The sequence below is a fragment of the Lynx rufus genome, unplaced genomic scaffold, assembly GCF_022079265.1.
Source record: "Lynx rufus isolate CCGP_SWC_20201006 ecotype Redwood Valley unplaced genomic scaffold, mLynRuf1.p SCAF_2, whole genome shotgun sequence".
Taxonomy (NCBI): Eukaryota; Metazoa; Chordata; class Mammalia; order Carnivora; family Felidae; genus Lynx; species Lynx rufus.
In genome coordinates this window covers 202647431-202671427 of record NW_025814834.1, presented here as the reverse complement: position 1 = coordinate 202671427, position 23997 = coordinate 202647431, and the positions used below count along the sequence as shown (strand labels likewise).

The following is a 23997-nucleotide window of genomic DNA, read 5'->3' as shown; positions in this document are numbered from 1 at the left end:
TTTAAGGAAGACTTCCTGGAGGAGACGAGGCCTAAGCTGAGTCAAAGAAGAACCTGCTGGTGATCAGAATGCCTAGGGACTTTCATTCGTTAAAAAAAAAAAAAAAAAAAAAGGTATGTGGGGGTGTCTGCTCAGACACACGAGTCTGAATTTTAGGCCCAATGACTCTGCCTAACTAGCTCCCAAGTGACTGTTCTCTCCATCCCCCCAGACTGGAACTAGGGATTTTTGTGCCAGGTGAGGAAGGTTCTGGTACAGGCATCCCAGGGGGAGCCTCAGGGGCAGAGGCTAAGGGCACACAGGACAAAACAGGTTGCTGAGATTGGCTGGATTAGATGGCCTTTGATGGGGGCTGGGGGGAGAGAGAGGGCGAGAGGGATGGGCAGGGGGCTAAGGGTCCAGCCCTGAGTACTGCCATGTAATGTGAGGAACTCGTGGAAAAGAAGAGCCCTTCTTAGACAGGGCTTGGGGCTGACTCTTTAGGGGGAGGGGCTAGACTCTTAGTGACTGTCTTTCTCTTCTGGCCAGTGCGTGACCGTGTTCGGACCAAGATGGAGAGAGACATCCTAGCTGATGTAAACCACCCGTTTGTGGTGAAGCTCCACTATGGTGAGACCGCAGTCCACTTGAGTTCGCAGCCTACTTGAGTTCGCACCCTGCCTGCCAGCCTTTGCCTTTGCCTGTGGGCCACTGCCTTCCCCGTATGTTGCCCCCACCCCCAGGAGGCCAAGGGAGCTTAGAGTAAAGGGGCAGGGCCCAGGACCCAGCTGGCTCCACCATCGCCTTTTCCCCTCTCCCCAGCCTTCCAGACTGAGGGAAAGCTCTATCTTATTCTGGACTTCCTGCGAGGCGGGGACCTCTTCACACGGCTCTCTAAAGAGGTGAGCTAACACCCCACTGCCCCAGGGCCCCGAGATGGAGCTGGAGGGACAACGAGGCATCCCATCCCAGAGCCCTGTGAACAACCTGTCTGGTGTGGCTTGGACCTGGGACCACCCAGGCCTGCCTAGCAGTCCCTGGCCCAGGAACTGATACCCAGTGTCACCCTGGGACAGAGCGTACAGCTTGGCAAAGCCTTCGTTTCTCCCAAGATGGGTGAGGAGGATCAGGCCCTGGGTCTCCTTGATTCCCAGGAGCTAAGGGATCTTTCATCTCTCTGCCTCCATTCTTCCAAGGCTGCCCTGGGCAGGGCTGTGAAGATGGGCAGAAGCTTAAATCCACCCAGAAAGCTAAATATTTTAACATTATGTCCCATGTGTTAACCAAAAGGATTTTAACTGACATAAAAGAATTCGAGCCAGATATAAAAATGGGACCATTAATACAAGACAAATTTTAGAAGAGAAACAAACTTTAAAAGAAAAAAATTTTTTCAAATTTTTTTTAATGTTTATTTATTTTTGAGAGAGAGAGACAGAGAGACAGAGTGCAAGCGGGAAGGGACAGAGAGAGATGGAGACACAGACTCTGAAGCAGGCTCCAGGCTCTGAGCTGTCAGCACAGAGCCCGACGAGGGGCTCGAACTCACGGACCGCGAGATCATGACCTGAGCCAAAGTCAGACGCTCAACCCACTGAGCAACCCAGGCACCCCTAAAAATTTTTTAAATGTTATTTTAATGTTTGAATAGGCAATACACTCACATGATTGAAAAGTAAAATGTCAGGCGCCTGGCTGGCTCAGTCGGTTGAGCGTCCGACTTCAGCTCAGGTCATGATCTCGCGGTCCGTGAGTTCGAGCCCCGCGTCGGGCTCTGTGCTGACAGCTCAGAGCCTGGAGCCTGTTTCGGATTCTGTGTCTCCCTCTTTCTCTGACCCTCCCCTGTTCATGCTCTCTCTCTCTCTCTGTCTCAAAAATAAATAAAATGTTAAAAAAAAAAAATTTAAATAAAAAAAAAAAGAAAAGAAAAATGTCATTGAGAAATCTTCCTCCCACCCCAGTCCCTCTACCCGCCATAGGTAAACACTTTTACTGATTTCTTGTTTAAGCGCCCATGTTTCTTTGGTAATACAACCCATTCTGATACATGTTCTGAATTCCAACCCCCATTTCCTTACATAAAAAGTACTAATCTATGTATTTGTTCTATATCTTTTTTTTTTTTTTTAATTTTTTTTTTTCAACGTTTATTTATTTTTGGGACAGAGAGAGACAGAGCATGAACGGGCGAGGGGCAGAGAGAGAGGGAGACACAGAATCAGAAACAGGCTCCAGGCTCTGAGCCATCAGCCCAGAGCCTGACGCAGGGCTCGAACTCACAGACCGCGAGATCGTGACCTGGCTGAAGTCGGACGCTCAACCGACTGCGCCACCCAGGCGCCCCAGTATTTGTTCTATATCTTGCCTTATTCAAGATAGCAGATCATGGAGATGGATCCATATCAGAACGTGGAAGTTTCCTTGTTCTAGTTTATGGCTGCATAGCACTCCATTACACATGGGAGAGATGGTTTATCCCAGTCTTCTGCCCAACCCTTTTGCTATTTCCAAACAACGCCACAATGAATGACTCATATGTTAATCATGTCATACCTCAAACCCCTTTACATATTGTTTTAATTTTTATTTATTTTTTCATTGTTTTAACGTTTATTTTTAAAGAGAGACAGTACGAGTGGGGGAGGGACAGAGAGAGAGAGGGAGACCCAGAATCTGAAGCAGGCTCCAGGCTCCGAGCTGTCAGCACAGAGCCTGACACAGGGCTTGAACCCATGAACCGCGAGACCATGACCTGAACTGAAGTCGGGCACTTAACCGACTGAGCCACCCAGGTGCCCCTCGTACCCCTTTATACAGAGCATGGTGTGTGGCCCTGGGGTGTCTAAGGGTCCTCCCCGAGGTGGACCCTCGAGACCAGGAAGCTGCTGACTGCAGTACCTGAGCTCCCGAGGAAGAGGCAATCGCAGCTGGCGTCCCCTCCCGCCTGTCGTAGGTTATGTTCACAGAGGAGGATGTGAAGTTTTACCTGGCTGAGCTAGCTTTGGGCCTGGACCACCTGCACAGCCTGGGCATCATTTACAGAGACCTCAAACCTGAAAAGTGAGTGAAGCCCCAGCTCCGCCCCAGCCTCCCTAGCCAGGGCAGAGGCAGGCCTTGGGGTCTCTCCTGACAGGGGTGAGTGTAACTCTCCCCAACAAAGTCTCCCTGTGTGTGGCCGCCCCGTGGATAGGTGGGTGGGACGGGTGGTGGTGGCAGCAGGGCCCTCTTAGGGGTCTGCCTAATTACCAGTGTCCGTTAAAAGGGCTGGGCACCTCCTTGCAGGTACGTTGCCTACATTTTTTTTTTTTTTTTTGCTTATCCAGTGCGATATCTGAGATGCCACCACTAAAGGTCATTCTTTGTTTGACACGGTCCTCTCTAGAATTTTCCTGAATATCTAAACATCCTCAAATGGTAACTTGACAGCCAGGGGCAGGTGCTGGGCTGAAATGAGATCTGACTTTAGAGTTAGGCAGACCTGAATTCAAATCTTGTCTCCGTCACCTTTTAGCTCTGTGACCGTGGGGTGTTGCTTGACTTCCCTGAGCTTTAGTTTCCTCGTTGTTAAAATAGGGCCATAATAGCACCTACCTCATCCAGTTGTTCCGAGGATTAGCAAAGAACACAGGCCACACATCTGCATGGCACCACCACCACCCTGCTCCACCTGCCATTCACCGGATAGATCTGGGTGGATCGCCTTCTCTGGGCTGGGCCCAACCCCCACGGCCCCCTTGGTGTCACCAGAACCCAAGGGGCCACAGCTGAGGGGCCCCAACTCCCATCTCTCCATTACAGCATCCTTCTGGATGAGGAGGGCCACATCAAACTCACCGGTGAGTAGAAGGCACCTGCCCCCTCAATTCCCAGGGGAGGTCAGGATGGGCTCTTGACGGGCCTGGGCTGAGCGCTAGGGGATCCATTCTTCCCGAGAGGCTGTGCCAGGCACTCGGAAGTGGTCAAAAGCCCAGACCCTAGACTTGGGATGGCCTGGGTGTGAACCCCAGCCCCATGGGAGTGATGCCCTCAGGCCTGTGGGCAGGGGGCTTTGGGTGTGCAGGGGTTGGCAGCGAGGAAGGCAAGGCGGGGGGGGGGGGGGTTCCTAAAGATGTGTCCTCTTGCCCTCCTTGCCACAGACTTTGGCCTGAGCAAGGAGGCCATTGACCATGAGAAGAAAGCCTATTCCTTCTGCGGGACAGTGGAGTACATGGCCCCCGAGGTCGTCAACCGCCAGGGCCACACCCACAGTGCAGACTGGTGGTCCTATGGGGTGTTGATGGTGAGTGGCCAGACAGGGGAAAAGCATTCAGCCCATGCCTCAGGCCTCAGTTTTCTCATCTGAACAGTGAGGGGGTTGATAGTCTCTAAGACTTCCTCCTGTCTTCTCCCAGCCAAGCTGCCTCAACGTCCACCCAGCTGCAGTTTCCTTCCTTAGGAAGATTCCAGGCTTGACCCCACCTGGGCTGCCCCCGCCCCAGGACTGGGCCTCTCCTCAGCCTCAGGCCCCTAGTGCTGCTTTCGGTGTTCTGATTGACAAAGGAACCAGAGACAGTCACAATTCTCCATCCAGGTGGTCCTGCCACAGGCCAGCAGGAATCCTGGGAGTGAAGCTGAGTGGTTTGGGTGGGAGGAGGTGGGGGACATGGGAGATGGAGACCAGAGCCTAACAGACCCTTGTCTTTTACAGTTTGAGATGTTGACGGGCTCCCTGCCCTTCCAGGGGAAGGACCGGAAAGAGACCATGACACTGATTCTAAAGTAAGCACCAGCCCTGCCCTGACACCTCAGGGTCTCCCTTGATGTCTGGCCCCGGTTTGGGGGCCAGAATAATATCCTGTACCTGCCTCAGATTTCCCCATCAATGAGACCCTCCTCTGGGCTAAGCATTATGCTTTCTGGGGCCCCCTTTTCATCCATCACGGCCTGTGGGTGGGGAATCCCTGAAGTCTTTGGGAGGTGAGTTAGTGGATGGTTTGTCTGGATTGAGCTGGAAATTAGACCTGGACAGAGCGGGGAGGGGAGATGGGCCTCTGGGGCGGGCTCAGCCCTGATGAGACCTGGGGGCTGTTTTAGGGCGAAGCTAGGCATGCCCCAGTTTCTGAGCACGGAAGCCCAGAGCCTCCTGCGGGCCCTGTTCAAGCGGAATCCTGCCAACCGTCTCGGTAAGCAGCTCCAGCTTGGGAGGGGAGCGGGGTACAGCTGCAGCCTAGGCCACAGCGTCACATCTGGGGCTGAAAGGGGCCGTTGTCCTTTGTGTGGGCAGACAATGCCGCCGGCCACCCTGCTTTCTGGCTCCATGTGTGGTGTTTGGGGCGGGGAGGTGACCTGTGTATAGGGGGAAGGCAGGAACTGAGTCATCCCTACTCCCCCTGGGGACAAGGACAGAGGCCCCCACACAGGTCCGCCAAGGCTGCTGGCACAAGAGAAGGCATGAGCTCAGGAGTCAGAAGGCTCAGGTCCCAATCCTGTCCCCATGGCAGGTCCTCACCGCCCTGCACACAGTGGTTCCTCCATAAATATTTGTTGAGTGAGTGCCATTTATGAGCTAAGTGACCCAAGGCAGTTGACTTCACCTCCCGGAGCTCTGGGTCCTCGTCTCCACGGGAGATGATGATCCAGATCCCTCTTGACTGAATGCAGTTGCATGAACATGCCTGGCATGTAGTAGCTTTTCAGTATGTCTTGGCCCCTTGGATCCTGGGTTCATCTGGACCATGACCAGCTTTGTAAGGTCCCAGTTCAGGTCCCTGGGGTCGAAGGGAGTGAGAGTCTGCCTGGTGGCTGAGAAGGGCAATGGGATGGATAAAAGCGATAGAGATGAGGCCTGGGTTGAGAGGGAGATGGGAGTCCCCTGCAGATGTCAGAATAAGTCTGATTTCTGTTCTCTGTGGCCTTGGACAAGTTGCCTGACCTCTCTGGGCCTTTCTTCTTCCATGAGTACATTTGGAGCTTGATCATAACGGTCTCCAGAAAGTGGAAAACGCTGAGTGGGCAATAGGCCTCTGGGGTGACGGCTGGGTGGATTTGGGGCGGGGAGAGCCTATCGTCCCCCCTGCTCCCAGTAGACAGCTGCAGCCGCTGGTCCCAGACCACGGTGAGGTCACTCAGCAGACAGGGTGGGTGTCTGGGGGTTGGACCATCCAGGGGCAGACCCCTCGTCTGGGCTCTTTCAGGCTCCGGCCCTGATGGGGCAGAGGAAATCAAGCGGCATGTCTTCTACTCTACCATTGACTGGAATGTGAGTGTGTCTGTCCACCCCACAGCCTCAGTCAGGGCTTCACCGGTGGTGGGAGGGGGCTTCCTCCGATGTGGAGCAGAGGGTGACAGCATGGCCTTGGAAGCAAGGGCTGGCCTCCCCCCGGGCAAGCAATTATGCCTCCCGTCTGTATAGCCTGCATAGGCAGGGCTAGTTACCTTCTCCTGCCTGAGGCTCCTGGTGGGTTGTTGGAGGTGGGCCGTGGTGACCGGAGCGGCCACCTCACCTTGCAGAAGCTGTACCGTCGCGAGATCAAGCCACCCTTCAAGCCAGCCGTGGCACAACCTGATGACACCTTCTACTTTGACACTGAATTCACGTCCCGCACACCCAAGGGTATGTTGGTTGTCTGGCTTGTCCTGGGCTGGCACAGGAGGGAAGCAGGGAGCCAGGGGCCCCTTGGGATGTAGGGTGGTCAGGGACTCTGGCAGGCCCAGGTGTGTGGGCAGACTGAAGGGTGGGTCTCTGACTCTTTGTCCCCATCTCATTCTGCCTGACTCTCCCACTCCAGGGCTCTATGGGCCTCTTTGTATGTGAGTGAGGGGGTGGGGGGAGTGGGTGGTTAAGGCCACAGTAGAAAAGTCAGGCCCCCTGCCCCGGGCATCTTCCAGCCCACTGGGAAGACCAAACACATCAGGCTCACACTCACGTCAGGGCTAAAGAATCTGACCCAGCAAAAACATGAGGTGGAGACAGTCTGTCAGAGCAGAGGTGACAGCGCCCACAGGTCAGGGGCAAGTGTGGGAAATGCCTTTGGCTGCTCTGATCACTGGACCTCAGTGTGTTCATCTAGAACATGGGCTCGGTCACAGACCCACTCAGTCCCTGGGGTTATTGCAAGAAGCCAAGGAGGGGGCTTCTGGGAGGGAGTTTGGTAAATCCCAATATTCTGGTCAGATATCGGGGGTTAGTGTTAGTTCTGGAAGGCTTCCCGGACGGATGGGTTTTAGCAGAGGGGCTGCTCTTCTCACTGCGGGTTGCACAGCTCTGATGACAGGGAGCTTAGCACTTCGCAAGCAGTTGGTCTCATCTTTATTCGCTTACCTGATCAGTACATACCAGCTTCCTACTGTGTGCCCCTGATCAGCCATGAGGGGATTGCCCCGCCTCCTATGGCCTAGACTGTGGTCGGGGGAGAGGTGTGAAAACTCTACTGGGCGGTGTGGCAAGTGCAGCATCATAGGGGTGAGGAGTTGGAGGAGCAGGCTCAGGCAAGGCTTCTCAGAGGAGGGTGTGCCAGCTGAACCGTGAAGGACAGACAAACAGTAGAGTATCTGGTCAGAGGGAACGGCATGTGCGGTGGCTCAGGGTCTCCTTTAAGGATCTGGGAAGTCTGGTGTGGCCGAGCTGTAGAGTGGGAAGAGAGGAGGCTAAGATCATAAGGACCTCAGTCACCAGGCTGAGAAGTTGGGCTTTTGGGCTTTCTTCTGGGGCAGAGAGGAGCACTTGAAGGGTTCTGGCAGGGGATAGATTTGCAGCTGGGACCATCCCTCCTGCTGCCTGGGCAGAAGATGGACCTGAAGGGGCAGACCCGAGGCAGTGAAGCAAGGGGGAGGCTTCCAGAAAGGGATGAAGTGTCTTGGCCTGGGCCGAATGCCCATCGTGGGGTGTCTTTTATGTTTCTTGTGTGTCAGGGCTGGGCTGGTCTAAACGCACACGAACAGATGGCCTAATTGAGGTCTGGCACGAGAGGCCTGCCCAAGCCCTCTCCACAGCCCTGGTCTCCCTTTTCTGGGCTGCCTCGGGGTCAAGGGCACCTTCTCAGGGTCACATCCTCCTCCCACCCCTGCAGACTCCCCAGGCATCCCTCCCAGCGCTGGCGCCCATCAGCTGTTCCGTGGCTTCAGCTTCGTGGCCACTGGCCTGATGGAGGATGATGGCAAGCCTCGGCCCACGCAGGCACCCCTGCACTCCGTGGTACAGGTGAGGGGGCAGGAGACTGCTGGTCCGTTGTCTTTTCTACCCAGAAGCCACAAAGGCAGAGAACACAGACTCTAGAGTTCAAACTCTGATTGCCACCGTGTAGCCCATTGGACCTCCAAACCTCCTTGGGCCCCACTTTTTCTGTTTGTAAAACAGGGACGGCAACATGGATATAACAGATTTCCTAGCACAGAGCCAGGGACATTGTGGAGCCTGGATAAATAAATGCAAGGCGGTGCCCAGGGTGGTGGTGCTGTGGGGTGGCTGTCAGGTCCCTGACGGGGACGGGTGGCAGAGGGCTTGTGTGTCCTCACACTTGTCCCCCATTAGTACACTTTCCGTGGGAGATTTAGAATTCAGAGGCATGAGGCTAGACTCTGGAGCCCATTGTCCAAGGTAAGGGACTTTGGGCGAGACACTTACCTTCCCAGTGCCTCAGTTTCTTCATCTGTAAATGGGGGTGATGATAGAACTTTTCTCCATAGGTTGTTGCATGTGTAAAATTAAGGTGACTGTGTAATTTATTCTACAACTGGGACATCTTTGTCTGGGACAAATATTAAACCAGACCGGATACAAGGACAACAGGCGTAAACCAGGGCCGTCATATGGCGTGTGGTCACCTGCCGTAAAGTGCTGAGAGCAGTGCCTGCCGCACATAAGCACCACAGAAGCATTTGCTGTTGTTAATGTCTCAGAACTTTTAGACACGTCATGACGTGGGCTGTGACGCCCCAGAAGGGGGGAGGCAACTCGTCTAAGTTCACAGGATGTGACAGAGCCGGGACCCAGCTCAGGGCTCCCGTGTCTCTCAGGCCTACCCAGCTTTCTCAGAGCCACAGACCCCTCGGTGCGTGTGTTGCGTTTCTGTTGACCACAGTGCGGGAGCCAATGAGTGTGCCCGTATAGAGTAGAAAATTGAGGCCCAGAAGCCAAGGCCTTGGGTACTGGGGGACGAGCCCTGCATTCTAGAGCAGAGGGCCAGCCCCACCTGTTGGTCTTCTGCAGCAACTCCATGGGAAGAACCTGGTTTTTAGCGATGGCTACGTGGTAAAGGAGACGATCGGTGTGGGGTCCTACTCCGTGTGCAAGCGCTGTGTCCATAAGGCCACCAACATGGAGTATGCTGTCAAGGTGGGCCTCTCGACCACGTCTCGGCCTAGGCTGCTGGGCCAGGGGGAGGCCACTGTAGCCTCAGTCCTTCGGTGGGAGTCGGGGGATGGGTTGGTGCCCTAGGCTCTGTGGGTGGGTGGAAGGCATGTGGCTAAGACCCCCAAGCCCTGCAGTGTGGGCTCCGTGGCAGGGAGGGACTCTGGAGACTGTCCCCCTGATATCTCCCATGTACCCCCTTTCCTCAGGTCATCGACAAGAGCAAGCGGGATCCCTCAGAAGAGATTGAGATTCTTCTGCGGTATGGGCAGCACCCCAACATCATCACTCTGAAAGATGTGAGTGGGGGTCCTTGAGACTGAGATGGGGGCTGGGAACTTGACTCCGGGATCTGTCTCAGGACTGTCATTCCTTTGATTTCTGATTTTCCTCTGCTCCTGGGAGCGAAGGATCTCTGTGCCTCGGGTCTGGCGATGCCCCAAGGCCGTCCACTTCAGACTCAGGCATCCTCTGACAGCTTCCCCGACCCTCGGGGGACCAGTGCCAATCTCCTCCCGTCTAGGGGGAGGACAGAGGCCCAGATAGGTGAAGGCCCTGCCGGGACCACGGAAGCACAGAGCAGAACCCACGTCCAAGGCTCATGTTATTCTTTCCTGGCCCAGTGAACCGGTAACTGAGGGGCCCCGGCCTGGCACGGAGGGGAGGGACCTGACGGTGAGGTCTCTGGCAGGTGTACGATGATGGCAAACATGTGTACCTGGTGACAGAGCTGATGCGGGGCGGGGAGCTACTGGACAAGATCCTGCGGCAGAAATTCTTCTCAGAGCGGGAGGCCAGCTTTGTCCTACACACCATCAGCAAGACCGTGGAGTACCTGCACTCCCAGGGGGTAAGTCTGGGGTAGGGGGCGCCCGGTGGGGATGGCGGGCCGCCAGGGGTCATACCAGCAGTAGAGTGCACGAACCGTGGGCTGGCCCAGGCAGTAGTGGTCTTCAACCAGCCAGACCATCCCTAGGGAGACTAGGGATGGTGGGTGGGTGAGCAGACGGATACGAGGAAGGGAAACAGCGAGAGATGAGGCCAGATTGTGACAAGGAGTGTCTACACCGTGCTTACTGTATGCCCTGCACCGTGCCAACTTGTTTCCTTACGTTACCTCAATTGATTTTCACAACAACCCTATGAGGTAGGTGCTGTTATGGGCCCCCCCCCCTTACAGGCAGGAAGACCAAGGCTCAGAGATGTGAGGTCACTTGCCCAAGGTCACACTGAGGGATGTGGTTGGGGAGCTGCAGACAGGGAGTGGGTTTTTGAGCTGGGAAGCAGCAGGGTCAGCAGGGAGGTGAATCTGGTTGTGGGTTCAGCTGCCAGGACAGAGGGAGTGAATGCAGGAGTAAATGTTGCTGGAGACACAGCAGGTGCTACAGAAGAGGTATTTGTCCAAATGAGAGGAATTGGCCTTTATCATTGCCTAGGATGGAGATGAAAAATTTCCTGATGGTGTATAGAAGCTGGAAACAGAATTAGCATGAGTTTCTCTCTGGACGAGATGATGTTTTGGGGCGCTTCCAGTCAGACGGTTGTGGGGGTTAAGAATCCAGGCTCTGGAAATCCGACTGGCTGTGTCCAAGTTCTGTGTATATGGTTGGGAAGGGCTCTCACCTCTGAGCTGTTTCCTCGTCTGCACACTCAGGATCGAGGGAGCTGCTACCTCGCAGGGTGGATTGGGTTGAAGCAAGGCGCCGCTCCGGGAGGGCACTGTGGGCCGGGGCAGCCCCATGGGAAATGCTGCACAAACTTCAAGGGAAATAGGGCCAGATCATTGCTGTGCCTTTTTTTTTTTTTTTTAATGCTTATTTATTTTTGAGAGAGAGAGAGAGAGAGCATGAGCAGGGGAGGGGCAGAGAGGGAGAGAGAGGGAGACACAGAATCCAAAGCCGGCTCCAGGCTCTGAGCTGTCAGCACAGAGCCCGACGAGGGGTTCGAACCTACGAACCGTGAGATCATGACCTGAGCCAAAGTCGGAAGCTTACCCAACTGAGCCACCCAGGTGCCCCAGGTGTGCCTTTTTTTTTAAATTAACTTTTTATCAAAAATGTTAAACATATGCAAAGCTATGAGAAAAGTATAATGAACCTTCAGACACCCATCTCCCAGATTAAAGAACTGTTGAGATTTTTATCTCCCTTCTTCCTTCTCTTTCTTTCCTTCTCTTTTCCTTTTCTTCCCCTGTTTCCTTCCTTCCTTCTTTCTTCTGTCCCCTCTCTCCCTCTCTTTCTTTTTTTTTTTTTTGTTGTTGCTGAAGTATCTCTCCCAACTTTTTACTGAGGAAGACATTCAAATCTATAGAAAAGTTAAAAGAATATTACAATGAAAATGATTTCCCTTCCAAACTCACCAAATCTTAGCAGTTTGCCACATTTGCTTTCTCTCTCTCTGTCTTTGCCTCTATCTCTATACCCTTATCTACATATAAATACATATTTTTTATGGGTGCAACTGAGAAGCGTTGCAGACATTATGACCCTTGACCCATAAATGCCTCTAATTAAAGGGTTTTATAGAGAGAGAGAAAGAGTGAGAGCAAGAATGAGCACGAGCGGGGGAGGGGCAGAGGGAGAGAGAATCCCAGGCAGGCTTCACGCTCAGTGTGGAGCCTGAGGTGGGTCCCCATCTCACAACCCCTAAAGCATCTTACAGCGTATCTCAGACCTCACATAATCTTAGCTGTGTATCTGTAACTCTATAAAAGACATTCTTTCGTAACAACTAACAGAATTAACAATTACTTGTGTTCACATAGTATCCAATCAACAGACACATTTCCCTGTTGCCCTTTCAAAAAAATCTTTTTGCCGTCAGTGTATTGGAATCCCAGTCTCTGCAGGATTTACTCCTTTCAGTCACTTGTTAAATCCCTCAAGTCTCTTTTCAAAAACTGAGATAAGGGGCGCCTGGGTGGCTCAGTCGGCTGAGCTTCGAACTCTTGATTTCGGCTCAGATCGTGATCCCAGAGTTGTTGGATCGAGCCCCACATCGGGTCTGCACTGAGCGTGGAACTTGCTTAAGATCCTCTCCCCCTCTCAGGGGCATGTGGCTCAGTTGGCTGAGCATCTAGATGATCTTGATTTGAGCTCAGGTCATGGTCTCATGGTTCGTGAATTCGAGCCCTGTGCCCGGCTCTGCACTGAGTGCAGAACTTGCTTGGGATTCTCTCTCTCCCCCTCTCTCTGCCCCTCCCCCACTCATGCTTGCCCTCTCTCTCTCAAAATAAGTAAATAAACTTTAAAAAAAAAAAGATTCTCACCCTCTCTCTGCCCCCTTTCCTCCAGCTCGCTCGTGTGCATACTCTCACCCTCTCAAAAAAAAAAAAAATACTGATAAAAAATTTGCATACAGTAGATCTTTTTGTTACATGTGTACATCTACATAACCTCCATAGTAAAACCTTCCTTTTCTTTTTTCTTTTTTCTTTTTTTGTTAAATGTTCTATTTATGTATTTTGAGAGAGAGAACAGGGAAGGGGCAGAGAGAGAGAGAGGAGAGAGAATCCCAAGCAGGTTCTGTGCTGTCAGCATAGAGCCCAATGTGGGATTCGAACTCACAAACAGTGAGATCCTGACCTGAGCCAAAACCAAGAGCAGAACACTTAATCGACTGAGCCACCCAGGCACCCCAGCTTCCCTTTTCTGTGCCACTGGAATGCCCCACATTCGGAATGTGTCTGCTTTCTTGGGGCATCATTTTAGTTGTTTCTCTGGTGCCTGTATTTCTAAAGTCTTAATTATATTCTGCTTCAACTTATTTTTGGGAGCGGGGAGTTAGAAAAGACTTCGTGGGGCGGGGGCACCCGATTCAGTCGGTTAAGCACCTGACTCTTGATCTCGGCTCAGGTCATGATCTCAGGGTTCATGAGATCAAGCCCTGTGGCGGGCTCTGCACTGAGACCACGGAGCCTGCGTGGGATTCTCTCTCTCCCTCTCAGTCTGCCCCTCCCCAGCGCCCCCCACCGTGCTCAAAATTAAATAAATAGACATTTTTTAAAAACAACAAAAAACCACTTCATGGGAGGTGCAGTGTACTTCATATGACATCACATCCCCAGGCACAGTGTCCCTGTGCCCCCCTTAGTCATTAGTCCTCTCAGGCGGTAAGAGTCTAGGGATGGGGAATAACTTCATCCTTTCAGGATCTTTGCCTGAATCAATCGTTTCATTAGGTTTTGCAAAAATGGCAATGTCTGATTCTGTCTAATCAGACATTAGGGAGGATTTATTAGGGAGGATTCTTTTGTAAAAAAGAACCAGAGCCTCAATTTGATTACCACATGTACCGTTTTTAATGGTCATATTTGAAGTGGTTTTGGTTTTTGAAATGGCCAGTGCAAATAGACTAATATTTAAATATGTCAGGCCAGATAGTAAATGTTTCCTTTTCCTGCTTTGTTCTCAAGTGAGTGCTTGTTAAAGTTACCCTCCAAGAAGGTTTAGAAGACAGAGCCAAAGCAGTGAGTTTCCAGTGGGTCACCTAAAGCTCAGAGCGAGGAAGGACTTTCTAGAGTAAGAACTGCCCCCTCTACTAGGGACAAAGAAGTTCCAAATACAGACAGCCACTTGGTGGTACTGTGATGGGAGAAAGTTGTCTCTTCCCCAAAACCATGAGTCCATGGGTCTGTAAAGTTTCTGACCCTTTTAAGGGCGCCTCAGTGCCTCGGTGGCTCAGTTGGTTAAGCATCTGACTCCAGCTCAGGTCTGATCTCACGGTTTGTGGCTTCCAGCCCTGCGTCGGGCTCTGTGCCAACAGCTCAGAGCCTGGGGCCTGCTTTGGATTTTGTGTCTCCCTCTCTCTCTCTGCCCCTCCCCCTCTCACGCTCTGTCTCCAGCTCTCAAAAATGAATAAATGTTAAAAAAAAAAATTTTTTTTTTTTAAATAAAGTTTCTGACCCTTTCCAAATACCAGGGGAGATGATGAGGAAATGGGAAACTCTCACTGAGGTATTTGGAGGGAGATTCTTTGGGCTAATTATGAATTGCAGTTTCTGTGGTCTAGAAGCTGGGAATCTCATAGAGGGACGGGAAGGGGGTGACCAGGAGCAGGGTCCACTGGGACCTCCTGTTTGTTTTAATGTTGCCTTTTTAGTGAAGTATTATATAAACACAAATCATAATGTACAAGTCAGTAAATTTTCAGAAAGTGGATATAGCCAGGTGATCAGCACCCAGACCAAGAATCCCTTCTACTCCCTGCCCCCTCCCAAGCATAACCATTCTAAGCTAACTGCTAATAGCTTAGATTGGTTTTGCCTGTCTCTGAATCATATATCAATATACTCTGTTATACGTGGCCTCTGCCATGCCACAGGCTCTCCGGGGTTCATCCACGGCGTTGTGTGGCTACAGTCCGTGCATCCTCATTGCTGTGTAATTTCTGCTGTATGAACAGGCAATACTTTAATTGTCTATTCTACTGCTAATGGATGTTGGGTTGTTACCAGTTTTTGACTCTGACAAATAATGCTGCTGTGGCATGTGACCACACATGTGGGTTTTAACACTGTGTGCGCCCCTGGCAGTGGACCCGCCAGGTTGCTGTGTGTGTGTGTGTGTGTGTGTGTGTGTGTGTGTGTGTTCGTCTTTAGTGGGTGATGCCAAACAGTTCTCCAAAGCTGTTCTGCCAGCTTACACCCCTCCAGAGCATGGGCTTTTGTGTCGTTTTAATCTAGCCATTCTGATAGATGTGGCGTTTTTTCTCATAATGGTTTTATTTTTAAAATTTTTTTAATGTTTGTTTATTTTTGAAGGAGAGAGACAGAGAGTGAGCAGGGGAGTGGGAGAGGGAGAGGAAGACACAGAATCCGAAGCAGGCTCCAGGCGCTGAGCTGTCAGCACAGAGCCCGACGTGAGGCTTGAACCCATGAGCCGTGAGGTCATGACCTGGGCCGAAGTCGGACGCTTAACCGACTGAGCCACCCAGGCGCCCCACGGTGGCTTTAAATTGCCTTTCCCTGAGGGCCGTGAAGTGGAGCACCTCTTCGCGTGGCTCTTGCCATTTGGGCAGCTTCTTCTGTGACATGCCTGTTCGAGTCTTATGTTTATTTTTAAAAATCGGGTTGTCTGCCTTTTTCATCTTATTTGGCCAGCGTTCTTTGTTTCACACACGGAGCCCTTTTAAGCCTAGCTTCCCTCGTGTTGTCACCCTTTTGAGAACTCAGTAGGGAGTCACACTTTGGCTTCTGTGTTTAACCAGATGATTTACACAGAAAAGCTTTTTTTTTTTTTTTTTTTTTTTTTTTTGTGGCTGGTCAGAGGCACCGAAATGCACATCCTCCAATGATGGTGATGAAAACAAAAGGGGCTGCTGCTCTGGTAGCCAGCACCACACAGCACTTCCCACAGGCCAGACACGTCCAAGCCCTTTATAGGTCAACTCACTTAGCTGTTCCGACAGTTGGAAGTGGGTATTGTTGCTATGCCCACTCTACAAGTGAGGGAACTGAGTCCGGAAGTAAGTAAAAGTCTCACAGCTAACCTGGCTTCCCTATCCTGTTATTGACGTCCTCTGATCTGTAAGTGCTTCTTCTTTTTTTTTTTTTTTAATTTTTAAAAAATGTTTACATATTATTATTTTTTTTTTAATTTTTTTTTTAACATTTATTTATTTTTGAGACAGAGAGAGACAGAATATGAATGGGGGAGGGACAGAGAGAGAGGGAGACACAGAATGGGAAGCAGGCTCCAGGCTCTGAGCCATCAGCCCAGAGCCCGACGCGGGGCTCGAACTCAGGGACCGCGAGATCGTGACCTGAGCTGAAGTCGGACGCTTAACTGACTGAGCCACCCAGGCGCCCCTGTAAGTGCTTCTCAACAAGCACTCACTGCATCTTAATGTCCGGCATGCTGGTGGGTTCAGCCCAGCGAGTGCTGGAGTTACTATGACAGCAGCTGTCATCTCCCAGGCCCTGCGCTAAGTATCCCTGGTACGTAACTCATGTGCTCCTTCCTGCCTCAGCACTGTCACCAACCCCATCTCTGAACCCCAGGTGAGAAAACCGAAGGCTCGAGAGGTTAAGTGACATGCCCAAAGTCACATAGCTACTGCCGGTAGAGCCAGGATTCACACTCCGGAGTGACTGAAATCACAACTCTGCCACAGGCCACAGCCTGTTACTCAGGGGCTGCATCTGACCTGAATACATGTTTTGTTTGGCCTGCAAGATGTCGGGTGGTTTTTTGTTTGGGGTTTGGTTGAGTTGGGTAGTTTGGCCGCTTTTGAAACCTGGGCCTGAGTTGCTACGTGGGTGACTGTCAGCTGGAGTAAGGAGCAGGTGCCCCTTTAGACTGGTTGGCATGGCTCCGTCTCAGCCTGGCTTCGCTCATTGCTTGCCCAGCCTGTTGTGCTCTTCAGTGCAGAGAGATGCGAGCATCTGCTACCCTTTCCGCTGCACAAACGCCTAGGGGACAGGTGTCAGAGTCACCGGTGGGGCTACCTGCCATAGTGAGCCACGGTCACCTGAAGGAGTTTGTTGTTTCTCTGTGTTGTGTTAGAGCGGGATAAAGATTGAAAACTTCCCTATCCCTGTTTCCCAAAAGTGTCATCTGTGTCACACTAAACTGAAAAGGCTGTGGAATGAAGGTCAGAACCGGGTTCAAGTCTCACCTCTGCTTCTTATGTACATGAGCAAGTCAAGTTTCTTCTCATAGCCCCAGTTTCCTTCTCTGTAAAACAGAAGCCAGCAGTCCCTGCCCTGCCCACTTACGTAGGTGTAACCAGCAGCCCCCGTGAGATCATGGTCAGGAAAGTGCTTTGTGAACCAGGAAGATCACTTGTACAGGATAGTCCGTGTCCTCAGCCAAGCTGAGCCTCCCTGACCTCTGGGAAGCTTGGCTGGGCCCTCCACAGGGAAGAGAGTCTACATCCTTGAGGCTGGGCCCTGTCTTTGGGGTCACAGACTTGTACTAGGAAGGAGAGCCCTAGGAGCTAGTCAGGCACTGCCCAGGAAGGGGCTTCCCATGGGTTTGGATACACTTTGCAGCACGTAGCTGGGACCACCCTACCAGCACAGCGCTCTCCTCCTCATCTGGTGCTGTTCCCTCTGGGGAAGTGGACTATCCTGGGCCATGTCTACCCTCCAACCTACCCGCCCCACAGGCACCTGCTAGAGGGCTTGGGACTCAAGTGGGACTACGGAAGCATCGTCTCATAAAGCCAACTAATCTGTGAGAGTCAACTAATGTAACCTGCGAGATCTCTGTGTGTTTCAGAGGTGTGATTTGTTTATTCATTGCACAAAGTTCACTTAACACTCGCTCCGTGCTGGGTGCTGGAGGTGAGCAGGGGTTCCATAGATAGATGCAGTTATTTGTGGTTGAAGGATCCTCTGCTGGCCTGAGCTCAGAACACTTGAGGAGATGTCGTGGACGATGAGGCTGAAAGGGATAGCTGAGCCTCCCACACCAGGAAGGGGACACCAGGTCGTAGGGAGCCATTGAAGGTTTTTGACAATGCCCTGTTAGCTTATGGGAGGAGGAGCACGAGAGTAAGACCAAGTTTAGTCTGGGATGTGTTGGGTTTGAAGGTCTGTGGAACATTCAGTGGTTTCTATCTGATAAGCAGTTATATGAGCCTGGACTCAGGAAAGTTCTGGGCTAGGGTCAGTGATCTGAGAGAGTGGCTATACATAGAACCATACCGAGGGAGGGGGGAGGATGAAAAGTGGAGTGTGGTTCAGCCCCCTCAGATTACAGAAGAGCAGGTGGGAGCCAGAGGTCTCATTTGCTTCAGGTCTCAGAAGTAAGTGTCATTCAGGGCGCCTGGGTGGCTCAGTCGGTTGAGCGTCTGACTTCAGCTCAGGTCATGATCTCGTGGTTTGTGGGTTCAAGCCCCATGTCGGGCTCTGTGCTGACAGCTCAGAGCCTGGACCCTGCTTCAGGTTCTGTGTCTCCCTCTCTCTACTCCTCCCCTGCTCATGCTCTTTCTCTCTCTCTCTCTCTCTCAAAAATAAATAAACATTTAAAAAAAAGTAAAAAAAAAAAAGTGTCATTCATCCACTCAACAGATACTCATTGAATACCAACTGTGTGCTAGGAACTATTCTAAATGTTGAGATATAGCAGTGAGCAAAAACACTTATGGAATTTATATTCCAGAGGGTAGATTCAGAAAAACAATTAAATAAATATGTCAAATGGTGGTAAATGCTATTTATAAAAAGAAAGTAGGGTGAGGAGACTTAGGAGTACTGGTTGGTGATTCCTATTTTATATGGAATGGTCCAAGGAAGGCCTCACTGATAAGGTGACATTTGAGCTGAGACCTGAAAGAAACAAGAGAATAAGCGAGGCAGATGCCTGAGGAAAGAATGTTCCTAAAAGCTGGAACAGTACGTGCAAGGGCCCTGAGACAGGAGTGTGCTTGGCATGTTGAAGGATGTGCAAAGAGGCTGGTGTGGCTGAAGCTGATTGAGCAAGGAGGAGGGTGCTTAGAGGACAACAGAGTGCAAGAGACGTGGGTGAGGGGCACGGGAGATCAGGTGGGGCCACTTAGGCCATTGTAAGGACTTTGCCTCTTAAGACGATAAACCTTGGAGGGGTTGCAGCCAGAATGACGTGATATGACTTATATTCAACAGGCTCACTGTGGCTGCTGTATTTAGAACAGACTGTAGGAGGCAGGACAGAAGCAGGGAGATCAGTGAGGAGGTGTTTGCTGTCATACAAGGGAGGGACGATAGGGTCCCTGGTTGGGATCACTGCTGCCAGTAGAGGGGTTGAGAAGTGGTTCAGCTCTGGATATATCTTAATGGTAGAGACAGCAGAATTTGCTGATGCCTTGATTGAGGAATATAAGAAAAAAAGAGGAATTGGGAATGACTCTTAGGATTTCGACCCAAGCAATGGGAAGTATCAATGGAGCTGTCTCTAGGATAAACTGTGATGAGCGGATCTGAAGGGAGAAATAAGGAGAGTTCCGGGGGTGGACAGGTGAAATGAGGGCTGCCTCGCGGACACTGACGTGAAATTCAAGTCGGCAGTACCAGCAGCACTAAGGGCCCCATTCCAGCCCCTTCCTTCCAGATTCTGGGTCCTTCTATCCCTTTCTGGGCCCGTCTTCGTAACTCTCAACTCTCTCACCTCTGGCGGTTGACCTGGGCCCCTGGCAGCCTGCCCACATGGAGAACTGACCGGACCCTCTGCCCCTAGGTTGTTCATAGGGACCTCAAGCCCAGCAACATCCTGTACGTGGACGAGTCTGGGAACCCCGAGTGCCTGCGCATCTGTGACTTTGGCTTTGCCAAGCAGCTGCGGGCTGAGAACGGACTCCTCATGACACCTTGCTACACTGCCAACTTCGTGGCACCCGAGGTGAGCGCTCCAGCCTCCTCACCTGCGAGAGTGAGGGGCCCTGGCACAGGAAGCCTCGTGCCCTTTACAGAGGCCCCACGCTATCCAGGATTCTAGTCTGTATGGTCTTGGCTTAGGTACCAAGAGAGGATCCAGCCTTGGGGCGCCTGGGTGGCTTAGTTGGTTAAGAGTCCGACTCTTGGTTTCAGCTCAGGTCATGATATCGAGGCGTGTGAGTTCGAGCCCCGCATCGGGCTCCGTGCTGACAGTGCAGAGCCTGCTAGGGATTCCCTCTCTGTCCCTCTCTCTCTGCCCGTCCCACATTCACTCTCTCTGTCTCTCAAAAATAAATAAATAAAACTTTAAAAAAAAAAGAGAGAGAGAGAGAGAGAGAGAGGATCCAGCCCATGGCTGGGATCCTTGTCTTACCCTCTGTGGGGACCACGCAAGTGTTCGGGGCCACTTGGTGCTGCACGTCTGACTAACCACCCTCCCCTACCTTCCTGCCAGGTGCTGAAACGCCAGGGCTACGATGAAGGCTGTGACATCTGGAGCCTGGGCATTCTGCTGTACACCATGCTGGCAGGGTGAGTGTCCCCTTCCCCCCAGCCCATTCCTCCAGCCCTAGTGCACAGGCTGGGGTGGTCTGATGGGAGAGACTCAGCTCTGCTCAGGAAGGTCTGAAGATACAGATGTAGCCCTGCCTTCGGGAGCCTCACCTGGAGGGGGAAGATACCGCCCTGGGGAATACTCAGCTTGGGGGGGAGACACAGCCCCCCCATCCACCCTTAGCCCCAGGATGGGGGCCAGAGGCTAGACCCAAACTGGGTGGACCTTTCTCCAGATACACTCCATTTGCCAATGGACCCAGTGACACACCAGAGGAAATCCTGTCCCGGATCGGCAGTGGGAGGTTCACCCTGAGTGGGGGAAACTGGAACACAGTTTCAGAGACAGCCAAGGTAAGTCTGTGAGGCCCAGCTCATCTGGGATGGGGAGGCAGGGTCCCATCCTAGGGTGTTTTAGCAGTTCATGAACAGATGGCCTGCAGCCTGGTTTTTCCAAGTGGAATGTTCCATAAATCCCTGTTGCTATATTTCTCCAAGTGGAAGACTCCCAGGAGGACTGCCCTCCTGCCTTGTTTGGACACCTCGGTGATCATCACTGGCCCTTCCCATGTTCTGAGCCCTGTGGGGGACAGAAGGCTGCATAATCGCAGCCCCTGCCTCGTGGGACCCTGGTGTGCGGAGAGATACGGGCTTGCACACAAGGAGCAGAGATGTCTGGCAGCAGAGAAAGGCAGGCCCTCCTCCAGGGGTGCAGGCATTAAAGGCATGGAGCAGAGTTACTGACCATGTGAAGCACAGAGGCCTTCTCAGAGGAGGGAACATTTGAGCTCTCAGTATTAGCAAGTTTCCAGTTCAGGGAGCCTCTGTGCCAGGCAATGGGTTAAGCCCTTACTCAGTGGTACCTCACATCAAACTTATGAGGCAGATATTTGTTATCCCTCTTTCTCAGAGGGGAAACTGAGGCTCGGAGGGTTGAAGTAATTTGCCCAGGATACTCAGTTGATCAGCAGAAGAATCAAGTTTTGAACCTGAGCCTGCCTGATCCCAGTCTTAGGTTCTCCCCACCTTCCTGCGTGGCTTCTAGAAGGTGAAAGAGAAAGGAAAGGATGTTCCAGGAAGTCCCAAAGAAGGGCATGTGCTTGGGGAGGCCTTGGAATGATCTGGAACATGGATCGCAGGGGCTCCTGCAAGGGTTCAGGCAGGAGATGGTGGGAGATGGCCGCCTTGTCCATTTCTCACCAGTGGGACACAGCCTGGGCTCCCCTGCCAGCTCCTCCCTCCAGCCCTCTTGTTTGCTGTGACCCCCCAGGACCTGGTGTCCAAGATGCTGCATGTGGACCCCCACCAGCGCCTCACAGCTAAGCAGGTGCTGCAGCACCCATGGATCACCCAGAAAGACAAGCTCCCCCAGAGCCAGCTGTCCCACCAAGACCTGCAGCTCGTGAAGGTATGGCCACTCCGGGCTGCTGGGCATCTGGTGGTCCAGGCCAGGGTTCCATGGGTAAGAACTTGGGTGGCACAGCCAGGAGGTGTCATATCTGTCTGTCCTCAGGGAGCCCCAGTCTAACATGCAAGAGTGTCAACTGTCCTCTGGGGGACATAGGCTCTGACTCTGAAGCCTCCAGTGTGGTGGAGGAGACAGGACTAATGACCATGAAGGGACGCCAAGGCTGAATTAAGAGATGGCTGGGCGGGTGTGGAACACAGAGAGGCTGGGGAACACACGTCCCCCCTCCCGCCTATACCTCCCACCGTTGTGATCTGACCTCCCACCCTCTCTCCCAGGGAGCCATGGCAGCTACGTACTCTGCTCTCAACAGCAACAAGCCCACCCCCCAGCTGAAGCCCATCGAGTCCTCTATTCTGGCCCAGCGGCGGGTGAGGAAGCTTCCGTCCACCACCCTGTGAGAGGCCAGGGCGTCCAGGCCGCAGGGCGGTGCTAGCTCGATGGAGGCAGCGTACTTCCCAGAGGGAGCAGGCCTGAGTCACGGGGCCAGAGGAAGCGGAGCCCCCGAGGGACCCAGGAAGCAGCCAGCCCGGATCACCCCCAATGAGGGTGTGAGAAGTGCCTTCTCCTTCCCCGGGATGGACTCTTCTCGGCTCATGCTCTGCTGGTTGAAATCAATTCACTGTACAGACTCTTACCTTTTTTTTAAGGGAAAAATGGCATCAAACTGCCATGGATTTTTACAAGATCCATTTGCCTTTCTGGGAGCAGAAATAGCCAGTGAGGCCCCAGGAGGGGCACTGAGTCATACTAGGGCTCTCTGTGGCTGAGACTCCTTAGAGCTTTGGCATCCTCCCCCGGGGAACCCCACGATTGGCCATCTGTAGCCATCTGCACATACCTCCAAGGCAGTCCAGCACCACCTTCCAAAGCCCTTGGCTGTTTAGCAGAATTTGCTCTATCCGCAGTCAGCTCCTTTTCCGTTCTGTTCTGCTGGGGCAGGGGAAGGGTCTAAACCTCTTCCTGCTAGAAGAGAGGACCAAGACTCCGTGGCTCCCAGCTCCAGGCACCAGCATCTACACCGGCCCTGCCAGTGGGTTCCCTGCAGTGAGATTGGGCAGCCCCAGGAGGAGGATCGAGAAAGCACTTTTTGGCTGACTTGTGTTGGAGTCTGCTACAGGACAGAGTTCGCAGGAGGCCTGTGGGGCTGGCCAAGAGAGGCAGGGGCTCTTTTTCATTTCTTCCTCAGCTGGTATCTCAGGGTTCACCTGTCCATGGCCTTTCTAATAAACTTTCAGTTGAGTTGAAGCACACTGGCCTCTCTTCTCATCCCTGAATTTGCCCTCTCTGCTGTTGGGTGTTGAGGACTTTGCAGCCACAATGGGCCAGGGCCAGCGAGCCCAGCTGCTTAGAGCTCAGGTCACTTGGGGAGCAGGTGGGACTCCCACCGGGGGTTCCCATTATGGTATTGGCGATAGTGACGGTGTTATTAGCCACCAGTGACCAAGTGTCAGGCACTGTGCCTGGGTCTCACGTGTATATTTCATTTGATCTTAATGTTGTGAGGTAAATTCTCTTCTTTCATTATCTCCATTTATAGATGGGGAGACGGGCCGAGAGAGGAGAATGACATTTTCTCCACAATAAGTATTTTCTGAGCACCTGCCCTGGCCCTGCTCCAGACACTGGCGAACCAGGTAGAAAATAAGGTCATTCGTTGTTTTCACGGGTCTTCTCTCCTAACAGGGGAAATGGGCAAACTGAGGTCAGCTATGGATAAGACGTATGCAGAATTAAATTGGGATGCGAGGTGGCATGATCAGGAAGACCTCCCTGGGGTCTTCTGAGGTGACCCAGAAGCTGAGATTGAATGATAAGGGGCTGTCCAAGACCGGGAGACAGGGTAGTCGGGACAAACGCCCCAAGGGGAAAACAGCCCGAGCATGTTCAGGGAAGGACCAAAGAAAAGGCGATATGGCTGTGCTATCAGGGCCGGAGGTTTGCATGAGTTGAGGCTGGAAAGGAAGGTGGGGCCGGTCATGCTGGGCTTTGTGGCCCAGGGTAAGGAGTTAGGGTTTAGTTCCAAGAGGAAGCAGGTTATAGGCTACTACAGTGGCTCCGATAAGAGATGAGGTGGCCTGGACTAGGACAGTGAGAGAGGCGATGGGGAGGAGGTGGGCAGGTAGAATATGCTTTGTAGGTAAAGTAGACAGCATTTGCTGGCAGTTTGGGTAGAGAGGCTAAAAGAAAACGGAGATTCGTGAGATCTTCCAGATTTCTGACTGGAGCAGTTGAATACTGAGGGGAAAGTTGTGGAGGAATAGGCTTGAGACGCCTGTGGGAGATATCTTTAAAATCTCCAAATAGAAATGT

The 23997-nt window shown here is 52.4% G+C and overlaps 1 protein-coding gene across 5 annotated transcripts in view; it reads left to right on the top strand.

Moving 5' to 3' along the window:
* The window catches only part of RPS6KA1 (ribosomal protein S6 kinase A1), a 39216-nt gene extending 16279 nt beyond the window's left edge, over positions 1 to 22937 (top strand). For all 5 annotated transcript variants that reach the window (XM_047085882.1, XM_047085883.1, XM_047085884.1 and 2 more), the window contains 18 exons: positions 529 to 609; positions 802 to 881; positions 2933 to 3039; positions 3778 to 3815; positions 4116 to 4258; positions 4667 to 4737; positions 5053 to 5141; positions 6153 to 6217; positions 6469 to 6571; positions 8028 to 8158; positions 9167 to 9292; positions 9517 to 9606; positions 9999 to 10157; positions 19468 to 19629; positions 20119 to 20195; positions 20453 to 20570; positions 21487 to 21624; positions 21963 to 22937. In XM_047085882.1, the coding sequence (XP_046941838.1) occupies positions 529 to 609; positions 802 to 881; positions 2933 to 3039; positions 3778 to 3815; positions 4116 to 4258; positions 4667 to 4737; positions 5053 to 5141; positions 6153 to 6217; positions 6469 to 6571; positions 8028 to 8158; positions 9167 to 9292; positions 9517 to 9606; positions 9999 to 10157; positions 19468 to 19629; positions 20119 to 20195; positions 20453 to 20570; positions 21487 to 21624; positions 21963 to 22085 (1901 nt within the window). In that variant the 3' untranslated portion in view covers positions 22086 to 22937. The remainder of the gene's footprint in view (positions 1 to 528; positions 610 to 801; positions 882 to 2932; positions 3040 to 3777; positions 3816 to 4115; positions 4259 to 4666; positions 4738 to 5052; positions 5142 to 6152; positions 6218 to 6468; positions 6572 to 8027; positions 8159 to 9166; positions 9293 to 9516; positions 9607 to 9998; positions 10158 to 19467; positions 19630 to 20118; positions 20196 to 20452; positions 20571 to 21486; positions 21625 to 21962) is intronic.
* Positions 22938 to 23997: the final 1060 nt, after the last annotated feature.